Source organism: Aegilops tauschii, chromosome 2 (assembly GCF_002575655.3).
Source record: "Aegilops tauschii subsp. strangulata cultivar AL8/78 chromosome 2, Aet v6.0, whole genome shotgun sequence".
NCBI lineage: Eukaryota > Viridiplantae > Streptophyta > Magnoliopsida > Poales > Poaceae > Aegilops > Aegilops tauschii.
The window spans coordinates 68,325,946-68,348,437 of NC_053036.3; the positions used below are offsets into that span (position 1 = coordinate 68,325,946).

The window sequence follows — 22,492 nt, forward strand, 5'->3', positions numbered from 1 at the left end:
GAAGGGTCAGCGAATTACTTGATGAAACGGGTGCATGGCGGTCAGACTTACTGCAGCAGTACTTTTTGCCTGTTGACGTCCATCATATCATGAAGATAAAGGCCTCTCCACGGCTAGGCGATGACTTTATTGCATGGGAGGCTGAACGTACTGGTATCTTCACCGTACGTAGTGCGTACCGGCTGGCACTCGAGGACAAGTTGCGTCCCTCTTCAGTCGCGGCGAGCAGGGCACCGGACGGGTGACGTGCCGTCTGGGCATTTTTATGGAGGTGCCCTGCTCCTCCAAAGGTGCGTGTCTTTGGTTGGCGTGTGGCTACGAATGCTCTCGCAACTTGGGCAAATAAATTTGCACGCCAGATGGAGCTTACTGACGCGTGCCCTCTCTGTGGTCTCGAGCGCGAGGACACGTTTCATGTGTTTTGCAGGTGCCCAAGAGCTGTTGATCTGTGGCAAGCCATGGCGCAAGTTTGGCGGATACCTGATGTTAAATCAATCCGCAATACAGGACCGGAGTGGTTCCTGAATCTCATCGCGGAGTGTGACGAGGGTGACCGCCTCAGAGTCCTCATGCTTATGTGGAGATGCTGGCACGTGCGTAACGAGATCCAACATGACAAGGCACCGCCACCCATGGAGGTGTCCCGACGGTTCCTTCAAAGCTACGTCACCTCACTGTTGGGGATCCAACAATACCCGGCCGGGGACTGGGACAAAGGAAAGATGGTCACTCAACTAGAGGGAGCGGAGCAGCCAATATCGCATGTGGACGTAAGCTGGAAGTCTCAGCGCAAGTGGAGCCCGCCTCCGGAAGGTTGGGTGAAGCTCAACGTGGATGGGTCATTCTCACACGAGGATGGAAGCGCCGGTGCCGGCCTGATCTTGCGCGGGCACGACGGGGCCATCATTTTCTCTGCATGCCGTTCGCTTCGGTCATGCCCGGACCCATTGCACGCTGAGTTGGCCGGGTGCACGGAGGGACTCGGCCTAGCTTTGCAGTGGACGGAGTTGCCGATTATCCTGGAGTGTGACAGTATGCAGGCCGTGCAGATGATCAAGGCAAAAGAACCGGATCGTTCCCAGCATGCGATGGTGGTCTCAGAAGTAAAGAGTCTTATGGGTACAAGGGAGTGTTGTGTTACTCACATCTCTAGAAAGCAAAATAATGTTAGTCATGTGTTAGCAAACTTCGGTCGAACGGAGAACCGTACTGTGGTCTGGCTCCGCTCTGGACCTGCTAATGTCCCTAGTCTGTGTAGGGATGAATTCGTGTGCTCTTGAGTAATACAATCCTTTTACCCCCGCAAAAAAAAATAGAGATCCAGTGAATATAGAGATTACGACACCCTCATCAATAGAGCAATATTCCCATGCCATCAACAAGTATTAGAGACACGCCCTGCTGAGGAGATCCATTTGGGCTGACGCCCACAAACATCATCTTTATCACCCACTGCTCCCAATCAGCATCCACGATTTCATGATGGAAGATTATTAGCGTTTGTTTTGGTTGTGTGAGTCGTAGTTGCGATTTTCTCTATTTGTAACCAGTCAATGGGGGCGCTTCTGCGATGTCGGGACACACATGTTGAGGGTTCGTAGTAATAGTGGGGGGGGGGGGGGGGGGGGGGGATTTGTCAGACTGTTGTGTTGCTGATTTGGGAGTGGTCCGCATGTCATGTTGGGCTTTTCCTTCTTACCCTCTCGTAAATAAGTCTGCAACAATTTTTGTCATGTTTTCCGTTAACTAATAGGGCAATCTTCTTCCACCTACGTTTTCGAAAAACGGAACAAAGCAAATCTAGGAGAACACATATGCTAATGCCACCTAGGTGCCTCACGTAGCCGCCGCCTCCACTCCCAGGCTTAGGCTGTCTCCGCCTCCCGCCGGTCCACCTTGTCCCTGGTGACCTTAGGGGCATGGAGGTGCGGGGGATCCCAACCCTTGCCGGTGGGATGGATCCTAAGGTCTGTGTCCTGCTTAGGAAGGCGAGGTGGTGGCGACTCCCTGAAGATGGAATAAGGTTTTCCCCGCCCAGCCCAGTTTCGGTGGTGCGTCTAGCACCGTAGGTGGGTGTGTGAAGATGTGTCTCCGGCGGATCTATTTTGGTGGATTTGTTCGGATCTGTTTGTTGTTCGTTGTACTGTCATGATTGAAAATGAATAGATTGAAAGTTTTTCTTAAAAAAAACACATATACTACCACATATGCAAGCGCACAGCAGATCGAAGAACGGCGGCGGCTCCCAACATTCCCGAGCAGCAGTAGCAGCTGCCCATGGGCAGGCGAGACCACGGCCCACTGCTTCTTCACTTGTTACAACCGGGATTAAAATAAAGCAAAAGCAGACAGTGGTTTTGGAATCCTTGGCCAAAACCGCGGCAACGCTTCCTGCGAGCTAGCCAGCCAGTGAGCCTCCCGGTTTCGCGATGCACGGCTCACGGATGTTCACGCGCACGGACGCACCCACCCCCCACCAGTACCCCGGCGGCCAGCGGCACATGGAACCTGGCACCTACCGGCGGCTACGGCTGGTTCCGCCTGGTCGCCGAGCTGTCCCGGGTAACAACCAGCCCTTCCTTGTCACTGCAAATTTTAATTCACCTAATTTAGGATTTGTTTGAAGTAGCTTGGACCTGGTCCAAAATTACAAGGCTATAAATATGGGTGTGTGTAGGGCACACCTAGTTATTGCACATCCAAGTGACTTAATCAAACAAAAAAAAAGATAAAAGAAAATGCTCGCACGAATCTTCATGTAAAATCAACGATATGAGACTTAGATGTGCAATACTTAGGGGCACATCTAGATGTGTTTTAGCAAAACTGTACAAAAAATCTTGATACACATGGAAATTACCAAAAAAATCGTTGAAACTTTCACAAAAAAAGGGAAGTTTGTTGGCATCATTCTTTGGCTTGGGAAGCAGAAGCGGAAGGAACCACTCTGCCTCCTTGAAAAATTAAGTAGATTTTACTATACCGAAACACGAAAGAGTACCCCCACTTTCTAGATTTTCCGTATTTTTTGTGAGATCCAAAAGTTTTTCGTGATCAAATTTAAAACATATCTCGTCCACCGTCGCCGGATGTGGGTTGCTCTCCCATTCGGCCTCCCCGGCGGTAGGTGGGGAGGACTTTGGTGCCCAGGACGATGGTATTTTCAATAAGCATGCTCGGCTCTAGTCCCATCTCAACAACACTGATGGCGGCGTGCGGGAGATAGGGGTTGTGTCTCCCATTGCCCCCTTCATGTCGGCAGGCTTAGGATTGTGGGGTGATGCCAGTGAGGCGATAATGACGACATTGCTTCGTTATTTGATCTCCATCTTTAGCTTTGTTGCTATAGCAAGCGCTCCTACACCATCAGCGAGTTTGGGATGAACATTTTCGTCTTCTCCAAAAGTGTCGATGATGGTGTTTCTCGGACGACGGGTGCTTCAGAGCAAGGTATGTTGTTGGAGACCTGGAGGCACGCGAATTCAATCTTGTCCCTCATATTGTCAAACAGAGTCTCACGCTCCAGCAAGCATGGGGATAGAACCTCGTCAACATGCCACAATGGTCTCGTACTCGCCGCTTGCAGGGGTCGCTTAATCAGCTGATGTAGGACCGCATGAATCGACCAGAGGGTGAATGGGGGATTTTAACAATTTCTTTGAAAACATCAGTTCTTTGAAGAAAATAGTGCAAGAACTACAGTATAACAATAATGAAGGGAACTGAAGCTAGACAATAGCCAACTCAGAGATAAGCGATGCAAAACGACTAAGTTAAGCAAAATGAGCAAACTAGATAGATAGATAACCGTGAACTGAACGTAGCTAAGATGGTTAGGTTCCTTGTGATGGAACCGGCCCACTAGGGTTCAACTCTAGGACTTGGAAGTGGTACTCGCATTTTTCTGTTCATTCTTTCTGATGATGTTCTTCAATGAAAGGAGGCGCTCTTGTCGACTACGAGGAGTCGGTGGTGACTTCGACGAGACACACCCAACAACATGTTGTTGCCAGCTATCATAACGATCGAAAATTTGAACTCAATTCACCGGGTTCCTCGGAACCTAGCTAGGAGAACATTGACGACAGGTTTTCTAACTCCTCTGTGAAGAATTCTAACTCGAATATTTCTAAGAATCACCTTCAACCCGAGAGCTAGAAATCTTGCCTGAAAGAAGATTTCCAGTCCTTCACTGACAAGTGTAGATAGCTTCGATTGAGCACACATGAAGACTTTCTTTCCTGCTTCACCTTGAGGCCCCTTAATAGTACATTTTGCATATGAATCCAAAAAGAATAAAGGATAGTGACAAACAATTACACTTCTTCAAGCTTATCTTCAAAGGGAAACCCGGATTCTTGAATGTTACCACAACCTTTCTAGGGGTCATAGCCAAATTCCTAGTGACTTTCACTTGTGTATACTCACAAACTCATTTGTCCCTTAACCATTTTGCCATTAACCATTCAAACCCGATGAGAGGGCACTAGATGCACTTACAACTCATAAAGTAGTTCATGCGATGGTGTTGTGGTAGATCTAGCTAGGCGTGGCAGGTGTTTGCCTTCGTACTTCCTGGTGTTGCTTCGACGTTGGCGACGAGGTGATGTGCGCCCATGGTGTCGTGTGTAGGGATTTCTAAGGGTTCTTTTGCAATTTTACATTATTCGGATCATTTTATACTTTCTTGGAAAAGGCATCTTATATCTGATAAATATCAAAGAAAACAATAGCGAGTGCAAAAGAAAGGAAACAAGACACAAAACGACTAGCAAAAAAAGGTTGCATGAAAAGATCATACTGGTCATCATCTTTCTTCAATTGTACGCCGCCCTTGAATTTTGAAAAAAATGAACCGGCATTAAGAGAAAGGGGCACCTGCAAACTCCCTCAGACCAAGCTTTTGAAGACCGTAATAGTCATTTACCATTAGAAACGAAAGCTAATAACCGCTGAAGGAACATCAGTTGAGGCCTCGCTCTATGCAGCTTTCAATCACCAGTACAGAGGGTTGAAAAAAAACCCGGATCATATACCACACAACAAAACGAAAGAAGAGCTCGAAGCCGTTGCACCACCAAGAGCCAATGAACTCCTTCCATTAATTGATACACCAATTATCAAGATCCAAAGAGAACCAACAGATCTAGCAACCCCCTCACAGGCCTGTTGTCAACCCTAGATCAAACATCGTCAAAGGTGGAGAGAAGCCATCAAAGAGACTTTACTCCAACGCACCATCATCGCCGCCACCTCACCGATGGCCCCAAAAAATCTAATGGAGACAACGATCTAAAAGAAGTAAGAAAAACAAAAGGGCGTGTTCCATTCCTCTGACCGTCAGACGAAAGAGAGGAGGGGGGCCAAGGCGGTGGTGTGGAGGGTACCATGGGTGGCGTGGCAGCTAGGGCTACGAGTCTTGTATACCTTTGCTCTCTAACGCGTTAGTGCATTATGATGTTTTTTTTTCGAAAACACCCCATTATATTAATTAAAGAATAATGTTCTTACAATCATTCATTATATCATGCGTGCGCCACACAAGGCGGAACACTATTAAGCAAAATACCACCCGTTTTACTATGAAAACTAAACTTAGCAATCTCATGGGCCACCACATTGGCCTGACGATTCACCTTAACCAGCCTCACACTTTGCAACAAATTAGAGATGCGGAGCGCTATCCTCTTTAGATCCACGAGCGCGGACTTGTCAAGATTACCACTCCGCAAGGAAAGACACCACAAACGCGCAGTCAGTCTCTAGGATAATAGCGAGTGAAGGGTCAAACCAATATAGAGACCGGCGAGGCACACCTAATTTAGCTCCGCTTCATCGACGCTCGTACACCGCCCAATATAATCCCACGATGATAAGATGGCATTCCCCGTAGAATTCCTTGCCACAATGCCCACATTGGCAGCCTTCAAACTCTCCACATAACTAGCGTCAACATTAATTTTAATACACTCATCTGGAGGGGAACGCCATCCCACATCTGCATTAGAGACATTGAGCGCCTTCCATAATTCTTGAGCCACCCCTTTTCCTTTAACAAAGACCACTTCATCCATAACACGACATGAGGAGAAAGTAGTCCAGAAGTTAACCACAAAGTTAGCAGATCCGGAGACGGATTCCTTCCCATTCCCAAAAATAATATCGTTCCTCAAATGTCAAGCTCTCCAAAATAAAAATAGCACTTGCTCACGTAGAGGGGATGTGAGTTGATCCAACAAGACTAGCAGCCAATCCGGTCCTGTGAATCTGAAAGCCTCTTCTCCGGGATATCCCACACGTTCCTCAAAGTCACTCGTAGCGTTCTAGCCTTAGTGCAGGACACTAGAGCATGGTAAGAAGTTTCCTCCTCCACTCCAAATAGAGCACATACCCAAAGTGGTTTGATGATGCCTGACTCTATTCACTTGTATCGCTAAACTATTGGAAGCGGCACGCCACCCAAAAATCCGAATTTTCTTAGGAACTTTGGTTTTCCAAATTAAATCCCGCAACCTTCTATCCCCATTATCAACACTACTAGACTGACCCACTTCATCCTTCTGGTCTTTGAGGCTGGTGGCAAAAATGTACGCACTCTTAACAGAAAACATACCGTTTTTCTCAAAGTGTCAGGCAATGAAATCACCCTCTTCCGAGGCCTGGACACGAACATTTAAGATTTCCTCCGCGTCATGGGGATAGAAGACAGTGGCGGAGCCAGGATTTTTTACATGGGTATGCGGAACTATAATTTTTTTCTATCATATAATTATAGTATAAGACATAAAAGTTCAGGATGACCACGATGAAACTACAATTTGTCTTTCTAGCAACAATCTCCAATAGGTCTGCTGCCAAGCCAATTTAGATCTTCTCTCAAGTCTTAATAATAATAATAACTAAACTAATGCAAGTCCTGTCACTCGTCCGTGTCGTGCACTCAGCAGCCTAGGAGGGAAGGAGGCAGGGCTGGTAGTATAAAAGGCATGTTGCAAATATTAAGGTCTATTGATACGGTAGCATCCCAATTCCCAAGCAAATACTTAAACCCAGGCGGGTATGGAATGAAGCGGGAGGGCACGGGATGGCCATGCATTTTGTTTTTCCTGAGTTCTACACGCACTATTAGAAAACAGGGCTTTGATCACAGGGCAGTATTCATATTAGTCCCGGTTCAGTCACGAACCGGGACTAATGTGAGCATTCGTCCCGGTTCGTGCGGCTAAGGCATTAGTCCCGGTTCACCTGGGCACTTTAGCCCCGGTTGGTGTCACGAACCGGGACTAAAGGGTGCGATGCCCATTAGTCCCGGTTGGTGCCACCAATCGGTACTAATGGGCTTTGAGGCATTAGTACCGGTTCATGGCACAAACCGGTACTAAAGGTCCCATTTTCAAACTCTACCCCCCCCCCTCGGACCGCCTTTTCAGTTAAAAAAACAAAAGAAAATGATGGAAATGTCAAAAAAATAAAATAAAATAAGTTTCCCATGTGATATGTGGTCTAGTTGTTGGGAAAATTAACAAATATGAATTTCGACTTTATTTGCAAAATCTCTCTGGAATTTGTAAAATGGGCATAACTTTTGCATACGAACTCGGATGAAAAAGTTTTTTATATGAAAAATCATCTACTCGAAAAGTTACATCCGAATTTAACGGGGGAACCCGTTAAACATTTTCAAAATCCTCAAAAACCTAACAGAAAAAAAGTTACGGGGCTTTTAAGATCTAGAGTGGAAAAAATTGAAAACTTCAAACTGTGGTCAAACAATGGTCAAACTAATTATTCTAGAATATTAGTGTTACTAAATAATTATTTCAGTTATTTTGAATTTTGGTCAAATCTGGTCAAACCGTGGTCAAACTGTGGTCAAACAATGGTCAAACTAATTATTCTACAATATTAGTGTTACTAAATAATTATTTTAGTTATTTTGAATTTTGGTCAAATCTGGTCAAACTGTGGTCAAACTATGGTCAAACAATGGTCAAACTAATTATTCAAGAAATATTAGTGTTACTAAATAATTATTTTTTTTAAAACAATAGTTTCAAACTCAAACAGTGAAATGTGTCACTTCATGCTCAAGCAAAATTCCTGAGGGTTAATAGGATTGACATCTTACTATTGTCAGGAAAACAACAAGGGCAGACTTGGAAACGAGGGAGAATAGAACCCGGAAGTTAAGCGTGCTCAGGCTGGGGGAGTGGAAGGATGGGTGACCGTTCGGGGGTGATTAGAGATTAGAGGATAAATTGAACAGTGATGAGGGGTGATGATTAGAGATTAGAGGTTAAAATAATTCAGAAATTTGAAAATAAAAAAAAATCAAAAAAAATTCCAAAAAAAATCATAAAATTTCCTTTAGTCCCGGTTGGTGTTACCAACCGGGACTAAAGGTGGAGCTCCACGTGGCCGCGGTCTTTAGTGCCGGTTCGTGTAAGAACCGGGACTAAAGGGGAGAGGCATTAGTAACGACCCTTTAGTCCCGGTTCAAAAACCGGGACTAAATGGCCTTACCAACCGGGACTAAAGCCCCTTTTTCTAATAGTGACGTGAAAAGACTGCTATCACACATATAGATGTATATATGGGCATATACACTGATTTCCTTTTGCAAAAAATATTGGGTATGCGTTGCATACCCTTGAATTAGTCTAGCTCCGCCCCTGATAGAAGAGGTGCCTGATCAAATTTCCATCCCAGCTTCTCGTCCCACTGAGAAATAAATCGGACACCCATTTGAGCCTAGTCCTATTCATTTTTGCTGAAATTTTAGGACCAGGAAACCTGGGAAGCCAGTTATCTCTTCATATATTTATACTTGTCCCATCGACCACCCTCCAAATAGCACCTTTTTTCAGCAGCTCTAGACCATGCATGATTCCTTGCCAAGAAACAGACTATTCTGCGGAAAAACAGTGTCCAGAAGGTTCCCATTCAAATAATACTTGGCTTTCATCAATCTAGCACATAAGAAATCTGGATTTATTAACAATCTCCGAGCCTGTTTAGCAAGAAGCGTTTGATTAAACATCCTAAGATTACGAAACCCCATGACCTAGACAGAAAGCTCTGAATTTGCACTGGACATTGTCGTTCTAAAATTGCACGTCCTGCTGCTCCGAATTTGCGCACGACATTGCCAATCCGCACAGTAGCCAGAATAGGCTTCAGGCCTGGGAAAATCACCAGCCCCTCGTACGTAACCACCGCCCTCCCCCAAATTTAGGCTCCGCGACCCCTCTTCCCTCATAAAGCACCGCCCCCCTGCACATGCGACCGTCGTCCGTCCGCACGTCGTCCCTCCCGCGTTCCGACCTCCGTCCGCGCGCCCCCGAGAGGCGTCCTCTTCGCCGAGAAATGCCGGCGAGGAGGGTGGCCATCGATCTGCTCCGGAACGCCTCCCGCGAGGCCTTCCAGGCGGCCGTCTCCACCATGCTGAAGCCGCCCACCTCCAAGCCCCTCCACCACGACCACCGGTGAAGAGGCAGCCAGCGCGGCCGTCGGGCTCTCGGAACAACGCATCCGCTTCGCCTCGCAGCAAGCAACCCCAGCAACCGCGTACGTGCGTGCGTACGCACGGGGCGGCATGCAACGCGACGTGTCTCCACCCACTACGTACCTTCTTCCTGCGATCCATGGCTCCGGATTGGACGGACGCCGTGTCTCCGGTAGACGAAGCTCCGTCGTCATATTCTATGTGTGTGCGTTTGGCTCCACTGTGCGTCACTCCCGTGTACTACAATGTTAAGCGTGAAGACGTACGTAGTGTACCATACATATACATGGATAATATATCTCCAATGGCAAGGAGGAGCCATGCATACACCTCGTCAGCAAAGTGTGCCCTGTGGTAGCTACGAGGGGAGCCCGGTCAAGGTCGCCGGCCCTCGCCGGTATCGTCTCGCTGTCACTCCCAAATATACAATGCTCACCGAACGAACGACCGCAGTTGGGAACGTGGGAGTGGGATCCATAAGAATCGGCGATGTGCCCCGGGTCAATGGCAGGGCCGAACGAGCCAACGAGCGTAACGCCATTTGCAGCCGGCTAGCGAGCTCGGGACGGACCGGAGGCCGGAGGGAGCGATGATGCCGGAGAGCAGAGGGGAGTGGGAGGACTACCGGACGCCGCACGGGCTGCTGATGGCGGTGGTGATGGGGGCGGTGGTGGCGGGGCCGCTGTTCGTCTTGGACGGCGGCGAGGCGCTGCGCGAGGCCCTGTCGGAGCTGCTCGGGCCCGTGGGGCTCCCGCTGCTGCCACTCGGCCTCGTCGTCCTCATCCGCGTCCTCTCCTCCGGCTATCGGCTCGTCGACGTCTTCGGCTTCGCCCTGGGAGAGTCGCTCGACGCCGCCTACCGCTCCGGGCGGGGATCGCCGGTGGGGGTCGTGATCGCTCTGCTGCTCTTCCTGCTCGCGGTGTACTACAGGTCGTGGTCGCCGTTCGGCGGCGGCGACGACGAGTAGCTGGCGTCGGCCGTGGCCGGTGATGCGGGGCGTGCGGTGCGGGTTTGCATGTGTGATGCATGTGCGATTGGCAGCCTGCTGCTTAGTTGTAAATTTGTAATCGGCAAAAATAACATTGAGCCTCTTTGATTCGAAGAATTTTTAGAGGTTTCTAATCCTATGCATGTTTTCTACCTGAGTTCTTGGATTCATAGGATTGCAAACCACACGAAATTTTTGTTAAGATTTATTTGTAGTTTTGTACTAGGTTTTATACTCCATCCGTTTCATATTAATTGTCGCTGATTTAGTAGTAGCAAAATTTTCATGCACCTTAACCTCTTGAAAAACAATTCTACGTCCTTCCTGCACGCAATCAAACAGCCATTCATTTCTGTTTGGGGATCCTGCAACGCAATCAAACAGCCATTCATTTCTATGTTTGGGGATGGAAGCTTTGAACATTAATTAAGTCTGTGGTACCTGCTCTGATGGTGAGTCTGTGCTGTTCCAGCTAAACATGTATTTCTTGGTTTATTTACCCATGGAATGGTGGTAGTGAGTAGTATCTGTGCGAGGGATAAGGACCCACCCCCGCGTCGCCAACCCTAGGCGACACGGGGGGCGACCACGCCGCCGGCCCTAGGCCCCCTCCCCTCGCCTCCTCCGTCCTGCCGCCGCCTGAGGTCTCACCGGCGAAGCCTGGCCTATGATGGCGGCGGCAGGGCCTTATCCCTCATGCGGTGGTGGCGTTTTTTTCGGGCGGTGGCGGCGCATCGTTCGACGCAGATCCGACGGCAAGGAGCGGGGAGATCCCTACGGCATGCGTGACGACGGCGTCAGCGGAGGCGCAACCTCCCCGCGGCGGAGTCGCCCCTGTGGCGGCGGCCGGGATCGCCGATCTGGGCTTGCCCAGATGGGTTTGGGCGGGCCGGCGGTTCCGGTGTGCATCTATAGGCGAGCGCGGTGGGCCTGACGGCGCCGGCTGTAGGCACCGTGGTGGTGCCATGGCCGGTCAGGCGGCGGCGGCCTGGATCCCTTTCGTCCAGTCCTCGGCAGAGATGGCGGCAGTCCGTGCACGAGATGCTTGAGGGAGGATTTTCGAACCGATCTGGGTGAAAACCTGCTCGCTAGCTGCCAAGGCCGGCGGTGGCGGCGCTGTCTGCATCGTTCCCTTCTTGAAGGCATCGCCGTGGAGAAGTTCAAGGCCACTCTATGCTACCTCCGGGGGAAACCCTAAATCAGTAGATCAGATGACGACGACGCTATGGTGTCGTTTCCCTCTTGGGGGTGTCATTCGTGGAGGTGTAGACGGACCGAGGGACCAGTGGAAGGCTTTTTGGTGGAGCGGTGTTTCAGCTTACACATTGATGGCGGCGGATCTCGGCGGCATGGGGCCGTGAAGACTCGACATCTAGTGCGCGGAGATGGACTCGCGCAGGGAGGTGGCACTGTCGCGTCGTGGTGGCGTCGACGGCAGCTAGACCGGGCAAGGTTGATGCGGCAGTACAACACTGAAGATGGATTGGTGGCAGGTGGCTGCGGCGGCCTCATACCCGGCAGGCGTCCTGGTTGAGAAGTGCGCCGGACTGGTGGGTGCCCCATACCTGGCAGACGTCCTGGTTGGAACCTCAGGTCTTAGATGGTAGGTTTGGCTGCGAGGTCTGTTTTGGTATTAGGCCCAGGCTATCAACATCCCATCATCAACTGGATAGAAGTAGCAACAGATGTTAGACGATGACTTTAGTCTCACTATTATATTACTTTATAAGGTCTTGTGTGAATAATTAATAAAGTGGCTGCATGCATCGTCTAGATGCAGAGGCCGGGGGTCCTCCTCCATTTCTAAAAAAATTTACCCATGGAATGAAAGCATTGTTCGACAGAATCCAAACAAAGACCATTTTTCTCACACTGAATGTTTGTTAAGGCTGCCAACAGATGGAAACGGAAGATCAAGCCTCTTTCTGCTAGTTTATCATTAAAGGGGGCTGCTACGGGTCGGCCGGCGGATCTTTTTAAAAGATCCGTCGGATCTGACACAGATCTAACGGGGTGAACGTCTTTTCTCTACTTTGCAACAGGGATCTTGTTGGAGAAACATTTATAACAGAGGTTGCGTTACGGAATTTTGTGCAACAGAGATTGTGGAATTTTTTTGTAACAGAGGTTTTGTTGTGGATTTTTTTTTGCAACAACAGTGATGTTGCAGAAGCGGACGACGCCTTGCCGTCGCCGATATCGAACGGAGGTCGTCTTCTTCATCACCCGATAGCAGCAGGAGCAGGCGTCGTCGATTGAGAAGGAGGAGGAGAGAGGGTGGGTGGTGGTGAAGGCAGCCGACGACTGCGACGGCAGAGCACGTGCTCGCCGGCGTCAGCGACGGCGCAGCGGGGGCGCTCGCGGCGGCCAGCGCTTTGTCTGGATGAAGGAGAGAAGAGGGTGGATGGTGGTGGGAGGTGGCAGATGACCGCGACGGTGGAGCGCGTGCTCACCGGCATCAGCGGTGGTGCTCGACGGCGGCGCGGCTGCCAGCGCTTGGTCTGGATGAAGATGAGATGCGAGAGAAAGATGATATTATGGAGGGGAACGAACCGGATTTGATCGTTGTTTCAGGAAGGTGGAATGTGGGAGGCCCACAGGGTACATGCACATGCGCACGAGACGGCGGACGGGAATTGCATGATCGGCCGGGTGATCTCAGTCATTTCCCTTTATAGAACGCGCCCGCCAAACTCTTGTATTTCAACTTACGTATGTATTTGATGGAGGGATGGGTTTTCATGATATTCACTGCTTCAACTTGGCGTTGCTCGCTAAACAGGCGGGGTGCCTTCTGGATAACCCTGATTCTTTGTGTGCTTCTATTCTAAAGGCAAAGTACTACCCTGATGGTGACTTGATGAATGCTAAGCAAAGGAAAGGATCTTTTTTTACATGGCTGAGTATTATGGCGGGCATCATTACCCTGAAACGAGGCTATATCCGGCGAGTGAGGAATGGACAAAAAATAAATATTTGGAAAGATGCTTGGATCCCAAACTGTGCTAATAGAAGAATTGTAACACCGAAGGGGGGGGGGGCATCTGTTAACCAAGGTAGGTGATCTCATTGATCCTATCTCCAATAATTGGGATGAAGAACTCATTAGACAAACTATGTGGCCCATCGATATACAACGGATTCTTTCAGTTCCACTCCCGCAACATGATATGCCAGATTTTATTGCTTGGAGCTACACAAAAAATGGCATGTTCTCGGTTCAGTCAGCATATTCCATCGAGTGGGAAAACCAGTATGGTAATAAATTAAAATACTTCAATGAAATGGGCCGAGCCACATTTAACCCTATTTGGAGTAAAATATGAAAATTATCTTGCCCGGCAAAAGTGAAATTTTTATATGGCGTACGCTCCATGGAACTCTTCCATGTCGGGTTACGCTTGCTAATAGACATATCAAGGTTTCGCCCACTTGCCCCACTTGCTCTGAGGGCTTAGAAGATACAACCCATATGTTTTTCCGTTGTAGGAAAGCAAAGGACGTTTGGAAAAGGCTGGGAATAAACGATATTATCAATAAAGCGTGTGAGGTAGACTATGCCGGAGAGGCGGAGTTGGAGTACTTACTACTTCTCCCGGACCAAGATTTGAGGATGATGGGTCATCACAATGTGCGTGAGATGATTGCTGTCTCAACATGGTATTTATGGTGGGAAAAACGAAAATTGGTGCACAAGGAGACAACCCAAAATGCCCTACAGATTTCAATGGGGGGTTTTAGCACTCACCACAAACTTTGTTAATGCTTCATCGCCCAAGGCTTCCATTAAGAAGGAAGGATGGTCCTGTCTGCCTAGAGGTTTTGTGAAACTTAATGTTGATGCTTCTTTTGACCATAACATGCTTAGGGGAACGATGGGGGCGGTGCTGAGAGACGACAGAGGCGGGTTTATTGCTGGAGGGAATGGGAAGATCGGTTACTGCGCAGATGTGTTGATGACGGAAGCCCTTGGTCTCAAGTTTGGCTTAACATTGGGGCAAAGGGCTGGATGTAATCGCCTTATTATTAACTCAGATAACCTAGAGGTAATTTATACAATGCAGGATGGAGCACAATCAGCGGGTGGGGCAGCAGCAATTTTCGATGATTGTTTCCATTACGCTTGTGATTTTAGTATTACTAGATTTGAACATTGTAACAGAGAAGCAAATAAAGTAGCTCATGAGCTTGCTAGATTAGCTTGATTTTCTTTGACTTCTGGCTGGTTTGAGAAACCTGTAGATGAGATTGTAATGATCCTTATGAACGATGTACTTCTTATATCAAATGAATAAAGTCTCCATATTTTTTTCAAAAACAAAAAACTTAAGTATGTATTTCGAAGTAAACATCGATGGCAATTAACACATCCAGTGATCGAAGTGGAGTAAGTATCAGCGATGTCAATGGCTGAAGGCCGAAGTTAGCCTCGCCGGCATCGGAGAAAAGATGGCGGGGAGATGGAGCACAAGTACATCGGTGCATCTGCTTGGCAGCCTGCAGCTTCTTTGTTAAAAAATGTGAAAATAACTTTGTTCTCTGTAAAGCGAAGCTTCTTTGCAGCACCAATGGATGTTTTTCTACTGTCTGTGCTGCTCCGGCTGATCATATTTCTTGGCAGAGTTCATGACAACGATGCGTCAGCATAGCACCATCCAACTGGCCAAATACCTCACTTAACTTTTTCTTACTTGCTTTACTTTCTCAGTGAATTCTTCTGCACGCTGCCACAAAGAAAACAACACAGCGACAGTTCTTCGTTGCTTGTAAAATGGCCCAAGCCAAACATATACAGCCTTGCGACATGGCTGTCTTGCTTGCCTTGTGTCACATCATTTTAGCATACACTATTTTGCGGGAGAAACACATCCAGCCAGAGGGAAAGAACCATGGAATCACAACGCAGACCTCCTGTTGCGCAGTTCTAGCTTCCTGCCTCTCAAGGAGAAGGACCTGACCCACAATGGCCAGAATCAAGCTCATCTTGAATCGTGGTACCATCCAGACAGGTTTATTATTGCTCTGTTTCCCTGCAAACAAGTATAAACAAAATTAAACTAGAAACTAACACCACGCAGACTGATTATGATGTGTACAAAAGATACCATGGAGCAGTATATGCATTTCTCATTCTCATAAATATTTTTCCCTATCCAAAGGACCAGAGCAGTCACCACGATATGATAAGATGATGGAAATATTGTTTCTTCATTTGGTGACATGTCAAATTTCCTTCAGTGCCAAGGTCAAATATTGTGAGGAAACATTTATGGTATAATAACCACTGCTGCTACTGAAACGATGCATTAGACCTGACTAAACGGTGCGAAGATGTAATCCGCGAGATGGGGTAATATGGCGGGTGGCACAAAACAAACTCTATGATCTCATTCATGCCATAAGCATATTACCACCAGAACACAACCAAAGCCTAACATGCTCATGGGAAAAATCCGGCAGCACCTCCTTTGTACCGTCGGACATCCACGGCAGGCAATTGAATAAACAGAGTATAGATATACAAAACACAAGCGAGAGCATATAAAAAGCTCATAATTAACATACAGAGCTCGGTGGTGAAGCCCCAAACCGACATGCTACACCAAAACAGGAAACCAACTGTTCCGAGCACACAAACATATATGGTGGGACCCGTAAATTCCAACCCACCTTGGAGAGCAAACATAATGGTAATGAGAAGAAACCAAAGCAAAGTTAATACACAACAAGTAGATCCTATCTATCAAGAATCATGAACTAAAGTATGAGGGTTATCATGATCAAGCTAGATAAATGAAAGGGGTGTAAATTTGCGAGTGAACACCCATGGGAGCTACGCCCTTCCGACTACTTGCAAAGCCTCACAGTGATGTACGTGAAACACACAAGAGGTGAGTCTAAAGACTCAGCAGCACACAACAAAGCATGTAATAAAAATAGATGTAGAAACATAAATACCAGTTTTAAAGGTTGTGCCAAAACATGATGAAAGACATACCCAAAAACGCGCCTAATTGCATTCCCGAGGGAGCAACCCTTTGCTGCTCTTTCACGGAAAATTCACATCTTGAGCTAGGAAGCTCGAAAACAATCAAACAAGATGGCTATGGATTCATAAATATACAAATAACTAACAATTCGAACTCAGAATATGAACTTATGAAGGTCAAAACCAGCAAGCACTTCACTGCTGTTTTCAGATTCAGAAATAGCGAGTAGCCGACTTTGACAATTCATAGCAACATGAATACTCATGAGAATTAACTGAAACCTTTCGTACTAGCAACTATGCATCACAGACAGCATAGCAGGGAACAAAACATGAATTTATTTGAATGGTAAAAGCTCCTAAAGCCCACGGCAAAACTCTATTCTTCGCTGCCCCTGAAATTCTGCACAACTGCAGAGAAATAGGCATAACAGGAGCTTCGCAACTCCGATTGATATGTTTAACCACTCAAAACGATCATGGGAACAATACGTACGAAACATTCCATATATAGGGACTCAAAATTGGTGATTTCCAGATCTGGATACCCAGAAACAGCAATATAGACAGATTCTTCCCCTAATTCCCAAATGAATTTGCTGCTTCCCAACCCTAGGAACCTAGGATTTACCATGTACAACACCTGAGAGGATCATGTAGGGTGGGGGAACTCACCTTCGAGGCTTGAGCAAGGGGAACCGGACAGGGGAGGGAGGTGAGGATCTTCTTCTCCTCCTCTTCTTGTCTCCACTTCTTCCTCAAGGTCAGGTCTATGCTGCCCTAGGATGTGGGGGAGGGCATGGTGCAACAAGTAGGGACCTGGGGAGGGAAGGGAGGATGGAGTGGCCGGTGGAGAAGAGATAGAACGAACCGTGGAAGGGAGCCTTCTTCTTGGGGAAGAGAAGAAAGAGTGATGTGGAGGATGGAGTGGTCGACTCATGTGGATAGGAGGAGCTCATGTGGTGAAGATGAAGATAAGGTCCAACTTCTTTATTTATATAACATAATTTCAAAATCAGTAAATAATCCTCGGCATCGAATCAAACAAACTGTGTAAGATGCATACGAACTCCGGTTTGCCCAAACGAGTAGTCCATTTTGACCGTCTCAACGAGCAGTCCATTCATGCTTTTGGGCTCTCTTTATCCACCTTATCGATTCAACGAATCAAATATCCGATGTCGGGGATGCGTCAGACTCGTCGAAATGGATTGCTTGTTTGGGCAAACCGGAGTTCAGATGCATCTTACACGGTTTGTTTGATTCGATGGCGAGGATTATTTATTGTACTTTGAAATTAGGTTATATTAAAACAATGAAGTTTGACCTTATCTTCATCTCCTCCTATCCACATGAGCCGGCCACTCCATCCTCCACGTCTCTATTTCTTCTCTTCCCCAAGAAGAAGGGTCCCTTCCACGGTTCCTTCCATCTCTTCTCCAGTCGGCTACTCCATCATCCCTTCCCTCCCCACTCCTCCCCAGGTCCCTCCTTGCTACACCACGCCCTTCCCACCCCCTAGGGCAACCTGGACCTGATATTGAGGAAGTGGAGACAAGAAGAGGAGGAGGAGAAGATAAGGGGAGGAGAAAAAGAAGATCCTCACCTACCCTGTCTGATTCCCCTTGCTCAAGCCTCAAGGGTGAGTTCCCCCACCCTAGATGATCCTCCCAGGTGTTGTACATGGTGAATCCTAGGTTCCTAGGGCTGGGAGCAGCAAGGTCATTTGGGAAATAGGGCAATAATTTGTCTATATTGTTGTTTCTAAGTATTAACACATGGAAATCATCAATTTCGAGTCCCTGCATGGCAAAATCAGTATGTGGAATGTTTTGTAGGTATTGTTCCCACGATCGTTTTGAGTGGTTAAACATATCATTTATCAATCGAAATTGTGAAGCTCATGTTATGCCTGTTCTTTTGTAACTGGCAGAAATTTCAGAGGCAACGAAAAATAGAGTTTTCCCGTGGGCTTTAGGAGCTTTTAGCATTCAATTAAATTCATGTTTTGTTCCCTGCTATGTTGTGTGTGATGCATAGTTGTTAGTATGAAAGGTTTCAATTAATTCTCATGGGTATTCTTTTTGCTATAAATTTCCAAAGGCGGCTACTCGTTATTTCTAAATCTGAAAACAACAGTGAAGTACTTGCTGGTTTTGACCTTCATAAGTTCATATTCTGAATTTGAATAGTTGGAGTTATTTGTAGATAAGTTCCTTATGAATCCATAGCCATCTTGTTTGCTTATTTTTGAGCTTCCTAGCTCAAGATGTGATTTTTTGGGCGAAAGGGCAGCAAAGGGTTGCTACCCCGAAAATGCGATAGGCGCGCTTTTTGGTATGTTTTTCATATCATGTTATGGTGCAATCTTTAAAACTGATATTTATGTTTCTACAACAGGTTGCAAGCACCAATCAACCTCTGGTAGCCTTGCAACGGTTGAGGCGAGTACATCGGGCAACAATGGTTAGATTACTCTCTTAATACTATGTTCATGTTCACATTTGTTTTTTACATTCATGCAATGGTGAACATACAATTCCCTAGAGTATAATTTAATACACCATACCACTAGTATGTGGTAGGGATTTGTTCTTGATAAAAAATTCCATCATGAGTGGATCTTCCCAATTAAAGGACTGATTCTCGCTTTGCAAGCGTATGGTCCTTCGGGTCCATCCTCATGTTATTGTCCTCTTGGTGAGGGTTGAAAAGGAGTTTGGCTGAGACGTCATCCCTCCTCAGCTTGCCCGCGGTAGCTCAAAGCCAAGTCCTCGGTCTTATTTGGTTGCATTATATTCTTCATGCATTCTCACGCCATTCAAAGCATGGGAGGTTTGAGTATAACATTCACCCGTTCAAGCATGGTTCATCTTCATGATCTTACTATCTATTCTATAACATGCTTTGTTGTGTACTTGCTGAGTCTTTGGACTCACCTCTCGTGAGCTTTGTTTCAGGTATATCACTGTGAGCAAGTAGTTGGAAGGGCGTAGCTCCCATGGGTGTTCACTCCCAAATTTCACACCCCGTTTATTCACCTAGCTTGATCATGATAACCCTCATACTTTAGTTCATTGTTCTTGATAGCTAGGATCTACTTGTTGTGTATAAACTTGCTTCGGTTTGTTCCCACCACTATGTTTACTTTACAAGGTGGGTTGAAGTTTGCTAGTCCCCACCTAGTACCCGTGTGTGCTTGGAACGTATCGTTTCTTGTTCCAGTGTAGCATAACCGTTTGTGGCTTCACCACTTTGCTCTATATGGGTTATATGAGCTAGTTGAATGCTTCTGCTTGTGGTATCATTTTTTTTTAAAGAAGATGTGGTATCATTTATATATACTCTGTTTGTTCAATTGCCTATCGTGGATGTCCGACGGTACAAGAGAGATGCTGTCGGACTTCTCCCACAAGCATGTTAGGCTTTGGTTGTGTTTATGTGGTAACATTCCTTCTTATAAGGAGGGGTGTTATAGTTGGCATCCCTTGCAATTGCACAAAAGCTTTGTATCTTGATTACTCAAACCCAACACTATGTTTTCAACTATGTCAACGCTCGATATTAAAAGGCATTTAACTGGACATAAGATTGCATGAACAACATCACTGCAAATCTTGTTTTTATTTGTCAAATTTACTTCCACAAAACTGACAAAACCAACCTCCCTTGCACATTAGACCATGTTGATCTGATATATAAGTCATAACTGAATGCAAAATGTATCACCAATTCACTAGCTTATCAGCAATGCCCTATCTCTTATGCGAAGAGCCCAAGCTACACGCGGTTTGTATTCACACAAAGCAACTTCATACTACCTCCATTTTATTTACTTCGCATATTAGCTTTGTCTCGGGTCAAACTTTCTAAACTTTGACCAAGTTTATACAAAAAAAAATAACATCCACAATACCAAGTCAATACGATTAGAATCATCATTCAATATATGTTCATACCATATATATTTTTTATTGTGAAAGTTTAGATTGTTTTCGATAAACTTGGTCAACTTTATAAAGTTTGAGTTAGGTCAATCCTAATTAAGCAGAGTAAATGAAAACGGAGCGAGTACAAAATTTATGAATTATGACCGTTACCGACTCACACAAAACAGCTAAACAGTCACATCGACCCAACAACGAATTCCCTGTGTCCATTACCAATACAGTGTCCTTATTCAACATAGTAACCTATGAATTATTGCCAAGTAATTTCTTGACTATTGTGATACCTCTAAGAACATATGCCTACCTCCAGCAAAGCATTCCCCGCAAATGTCAAGCTGTACTGCACACAATACCGAGTTTTTTGAGAGTCTCAGCCAACAATTAATCTGAAACAACAATGAACCCAAATATAAACAATGTTAGTTGGTAGTTATTCAAACTGTTAAACAACATAAACTGCATGATTGCAGTTGGCGCAAAAAGGCATGTATAACAAATCAACAACTCATATATTTACCTTTTGATGAAACAGGCATGCTCTCCTTGCTTCACATCTGCAGCAACCATGTCATAGATCCAACGAAATGCAATGTGTGATCGCAGAACCCCTCGGCATGTCTGTGAACACAGCAGTATCCCTGGATATTACCTTCCCACTTAACCGCCCCTCTTCGGCCCTCGTCACCTCAATGGTAGCCCATTCAATCACCAACATGTCCTTCACTTTGCCTTCTCCCTTGCTAGCTTTCCCTTTCCACTTCCCCTCCCAGATCAGGTAGAGCAGTCCGCCGACATTGGCAAGCGTGGCACCACAAAGGAACCTCGGCAGCTCCTTCTCCAATCCTTCCACCGTGTTCCAGGAATCAGTGTCTGGATCATAGCCCTTGACCTGCCCCATGTAATCGTAAGAGTAGAGGATTCCACCGACCACAGCAGCACGGCCCTTCCACCCCATGTCAAGGACCGGGGAGACGGGCGCCCACGCCTCGCCAGGTGGCGCCGCCGGGTTGTAGACCAAGCCTCCGCGGTCGGCCACCGCAAGGACCTTCCCGGCGAGCGACACGCAGCCGTGCATCCACTTCTCCCGGAGGTGGTCCGGGCTGGGGACCGTGGACCACCTGGCGTGTGGGGAGGCAAGGTCGAGAGCCTCGGCCCAGAAGGGGGACGACGGAACACAGCCCCCGGCGACGAAGAGCACGCCGGAGAGGACCGCGGCGGCAGCGAACTCCCGCGGGGAGGAGAGGCGCGGGCCGATGGACCAGGATCTGGTGCGGGTGTCCAGGATTTGCACCGACGAAGCGGGGATCCCGGCCACGGACCCGCCGACGAGGTAGAGCCGGTGCCCGTTGACGGCGACGGCCGAGGAGGAGGAGACGGGGATCGGAGGGGAGGGGAGAGGCAGAGGGGGCCACCCGGGATGCGGCAGCAGCAGGAAGAAGCGAGGGGACGCGGAGTAGGGCGGCCGGACCGAGATGACGATGTGGGGGTCGGAGCGGCGGAGGCGGCACCGGGCGGCCAGGAGGGGCTCCGGGTGGAGGCAGAGGAGGGCGTGCAGAGCGCGGGAGACGAGGGCGAGGGTTGGGTGCGCGGCGCGCGGGAGGAGCGCGATGCACTGGACCGCCAGGTCGTCGGGCAGAACGGGAATGAGGGTTCCGCGGATGGCCTCCGGCGGCTGGGGCGACGAGGCGGGTGAGGCGGACATGGCTCGCCGTCGTCGTTGGGGATGAGTGGGGGAGAAGGATGATGCGTCTCAGCGTCTGTGTGCACGACTCTTTTTTCTTTTTCTTTTTCTTTTTCTTTTTCCTTTTCTTTTTATTTTTCTTTTTGAGAAGAGTCTGTGCACGACTCGAGCACGGCTGGTTTGACGACGGAGGCTCGTCCCTCTCTTCTTCCGGGCCCCCGGCCCAAGGGAAGCATACAAAGTTTTGGGCTGACCTGGGCTAACGTTTTGGGAACTTAAACGTGGGCTAGTCCAAGAGTGCACTTACTGGTTATAACGTATTTCTCAAAAAAAAAAAGGTTATAACGTTGCCTCAAAAAAAAAAACTTACTGGTTATAA

General features: G+C 47.5%; 2 protein-coding genes and 1 long non-coding RNA gene across 4 annotated transcripts; 2 read left to right on the forward strand and 1 right to left on the reverse strand.

Moving 5' to 3' along the window:
* The first annotated feature begins 9,988 nt into the window (after nt 1-9,988).
* Nucleotides 9,989-10,736, forward strand: LOC109783254 (uncharacterized). Its single transcript, XM_020341853.3, has one exon. It carries the CDS (start codon nt 10,095-10,097, stop codon nt 10,470-10,472), a length of 378 nt encoding a protein of 125 aa, XP_020197442.1. The 5' UTR covers nt 9,989-10,094; the 3' UTR covers nt 10,473-10,736.
* Nucleotides 10,737-14,747: 4,011 nt separating this feature from the next.
* On the reverse strand, nt 14,748-22,210 carry LOC109783269 (F-box/kelch-repeat protein SKIP6). Of its 2 annotated transcripts, none has more exons than XM_020341870.4 (3): nt 20,950-22,210; nt 20,737-20,818; nt 14,748-15,523 (listed from the first exon to the last, which is right to left on the reverse strand). In XM_020341870.4, the coding sequence occupies exon 1, from the start codon at nt 22,132-22,134 to the stop codon at nt 21,001-21,003; it is 1,134 nt and encodes a 377-aa protein (XP_020197459.1). In that variant the 5' UTR covers nt 22,135-22,210; the 3' UTR covers nt 14,748-15,523; nt 20,737-20,818; nt 20,950-21,000. The 2 variants fall into 2 exon arrangements, with proteins under 2 accessions (XP_020197459.1, XP_040253937.1); XM_040398003.2 differs by having other exon boundaries at nt 20,717-20,818; nt 20,950-22,208.
* LOC120972557 (uncharacterized) lies at nt 15,530-20,003 on the forward strand. Its single transcript, XR_005766883.3, has 3 exons — nt 15,530-18,124; nt 18,883-18,948; nt 19,443-20,003. It is a non-coding gene; the product is annotated as an uncharacterized lncRNA (long non-coding RNA).
* Nucleotides 22,211-22,492: the final 282 nt, after the last annotated feature.